The sequence below is a fragment of the Cyprinodon variegatus genome, unplaced genomic scaffold (assembly GCF_000732505.1).
Source record: "Cyprinodon variegatus isolate N-32 unplaced genomic scaffold, C_variegatus-1.0 Scaffold790, whole genome shotgun sequence".
Taxonomy (NCBI): domain Eukaryota; kingdom Metazoa; phylum Chordata; class Actinopteri; order Cyprinodontiformes; family Cyprinodontidae; genus Cyprinodon; species Cyprinodon variegatus.
In genome coordinates, this window is record NW_015151243.1 from 271190 (window position 1) to 274500 (window position 3311).

The 3311-nt window shown below is 37.9% G+C and overlaps 1 protein-coding gene across 3 annotated transcripts in view; it reads right to left on the reverse strand.

Moving 5' to 3' along the window:
• LOC107098566 (retinoic acid receptor RXR-gamma-B-like) overlaps positions 1-3311 on the reverse strand; it is a 41775-nt gene that overhangs the window by 8441 nt on the left and 30023 nt on the right. For all 3 annotated transcript variants that reach the window (XM_015396308.1, XM_015396306.1, XM_015396307.1), the window contains exons 3-4: positions 576-720; positions 282-461 (exon numbers count right to left, since the gene is read on the reverse strand). In XM_015396308.1, the coding sequence (XP_015251794.1) occupies positions 282-461; positions 576-720 (325 nt within the window). The remainder of the gene's footprint in view (positions 1-281; positions 462-575; positions 721-3311) is intronic.

Below are 3311 nucleotides of genomic sequence, written 5' to 3' on the forward strand. Positions count from 1 at the left end.
GGATGGATGGATGGATGGATGGATGGATGGATGGATGGATGGATGGATGGATGGATGGATGGATGGATGGATGGACTGACAGGTGGTTGGTAAAATCTATAAAAACCACCAAATCCAATTTTACTTTTCTTTATTAAGAAAACTAATGAGATATGTATCGACAGTTTGTTTCGATATTTTGACAATGATTAATAATCATTAAACTATGCGACCATCAAAGTAAAGACAAATGATCAAAGCTCTAAAACCAGAACCTCTTTAAAAAGACTCCACAGGCTCACCTTCTCTCTTCATGCCCATGGCCAGGCACTTCTGATAGCGGCAGTACTGGCAGCGGTTCCGCTGACGCTTGTCTATCAGGCACTCTTTGTTGTCTCGACACGTGTAAGTGAGATCTTTACGTACAGTGCGTTTAAAGAAGCCTTTACAGCCCTCACAGCTGTACACACCGTAGTGCTTTCCTGTAGGACATCAGACTCAATCAGAAATATCCCAGCACTCAACCCGTACCCCAGATCACAGCTGAAAGAAGTATAACTAAACCTAAGAGGATGTTTAGTCCCCTTTTATATTACCTGAAGATCGATCCCCACAAATAGCACAGATGTGCTTTGACATCCCCCCGGGGCTCGTACACTGATAGTTGATGTTTCCCAAAGGCTGCAGGCCCGGCGGAGGCTTGATGTCCTCCGAACTGCTAACACTGTTCATCGAGTTCATCTAAGGATGGCAGGAAGAGAAAAGAGAGAACAAATAGTTTAAGCTGGGGTGGCTGGAACTGAGCAAAACAGCACAGGAGGAAGTACAGAGGAAGTGAAAGGAGATCAGCAGTCTCATGACACTATCTCCCTTCCCCTTTGGTTTTTTTTTTTTGTATTCTGCTAGATCACTTTTTTTCCCTCTCCCCACCCACACACGTTGTGAAAGTGTCTCAGCAAACAATCACATGCTTACTCGGGGGAGGGACCGAATCTGTGCTTTGAGACTTGTCATACAAGTTTGTTGTGTGCGTTTGTTGAAAAAGGACAGGAGTGAGGGCTGCAGTACTCAACAGCAACAGCTGAGGGCACTCAAGCAGACTTTTCTGTTTTAAGACTAATCAAAGATATTTAAATCAATGAAAAAAACACTATTGATAGAAACCTTGCTATCCACACTGAACAACATCTTTAATGAGTCCATCTGAATAAAGTAAAACCCTGTCAAAAAGTATTTCCCCCCTGACAGATTCTCCTAGTTTCTTCCTTTTTGTTTTACTTAAATGTTTTACATAACTAATATACATAATTTATTCCAAAAAATAAAAATAAAAATTACATGTATAAATAGAAAATGCTGTTTTAAATGATAAACTGAATTGTCTAAGGAAAGCAGCTACACAAAAAGAAAATGCTGTTTCAACTGACTGCTTCAATTGGCAACAAGTAATTTATACAAGTCCAACTTAATTTATTAAATTCATAATTGAAGAAATTAATTTACGTTGGAGCTACAATTTCTTTTTAGAGTGTATGTGAAAAAAGTATTTTTTATGTATTAAAACTATTTGCAACAGTCCTTTCCTCAAGGGTTTTGCTGTAACTAATAAATATGCATTGTAGGGATTTTAATCAACTCAAAAAAACTTTGCTTTATGCCAGATGTCCAAAAGGTCCGTTTGTCAGTCAACAGAAAAATGTTTCTTATGTTCCTATGGCAGTGTTTTCTACCCGGGAATCGTTCTCATGGAGGCCTTATTTGCCCCCTGTCTCGCTGTTTAAGCGGAACTTAAATCAGCCAGGTCATGCTAACAATATATTAAATGTTTCTCTGGCTTCTGCATTTATAATTTGTTGAATGTTTTTTGTAATTAAACCAACCGCTATAATCAAGATCCCCATTATTGTTATTTTTTTCAGGCATAGACACTGAAACTCACCGATGTGTTTCAGATGTCTGAATTTCTTTAAATGAAGGAGTGATATGAAGCTTTTAAGTGTATTTCAGGTTGTCAGACCTATAATTGTCAAGTGATTTATTGATTCGAGTTGTCACTCAGTAATTAAATTCTGGTGTGACTAAAAAAAAAAAAAACGAACTTCAGCTTTAATTGATGGTTCAACAAGTGAGGGCGATTATATTTCACACTGAGTTAGGTAGCTTTGGATTGCTTTTTTTCTTAAAGAAATATAATGTTCCCTGGAATTAAACTAAAAATTGTTTTTGTTTTTGATTTGCTTATTCTGATATAATTTTTTTTTGTCAGGTAATGTGAACGTTAACAAGGGATTAATATATTGCAATGATAGATTACATCTGCAAAGGGATAAATACTTTTTGAGATGAGGATAGTAACAGGTTCAGACATCACATATTAATAAAACTTTAAAAAGGTTAACAGGGACGTCGCTCCCCTGGAAATTACTCTGAGATGATAATAATTTTCAAGACTGAGTAAAAGTCAGCCCACCTTTGACCTCTGCATATTTTCAGCCTCTTATCAACATCCTGCCCTCTGACCTTGAACTGTTTGACAAAGCTGCAGAATCCACATTTTCCCTCACTACTCTTATTTGTCAACTTGCAAACATCTGCAAAACGACTGGAAGAGACATGCTCCTGATTTATACATTGAGCTCAGATTGACATATGGATTGTCCCTCACAAAGTCATCTCCATCCTTCCCATCACTTATTTACAACATGCCTCTGCTTGTCCTCTGATGGGCTACTGAACCTGGATATTTCAATCCTTGAAAGGTTACCATGGATTTTCCTTCATGTTATGTTTTCAGGGTGCCCGGGTTTCCATGCATCTTCCACCCCCTCTTTGTGTAGGTGCCCCAGAGGTGGAGAGTCATTCCTAAATGTAACATCAGTTCCTGCATGTTTGCTCATCGGTGAGTCAGTGGTGAGCAGCGATTCTACTTCAGCATGCAATAGCATTGTCACAAATAATTAATATCACATAGACTAGAAAAGTGAACCTTTTCAGTGCTGTTGTTAACACGAGGTGCTGCTTTAAACTAAGAGAAAAAATGCTGTAGATAGAAGCTACAAGCTCTCAATATGGATTATTGATGGGCCGAATATTTTTTGCTTCCATTTACGAGCATGTTGCTTCGTGTAGGCTAAAGTTTTTGTGGTTTTTAAAGGGGTCAGTCTCACACACACTGTGAAAAAATCTGCGGAATAGGAGGAAGTCATTATAAATAGTATACATTATGACCATCATCATATTTTATTAGTTTAAAAAACGAGGAATCACCATACAGTATCAGTTTCTTTCCCCTAACCCTACAAGCCACAAGCTTAAATATATAAATTCTAACT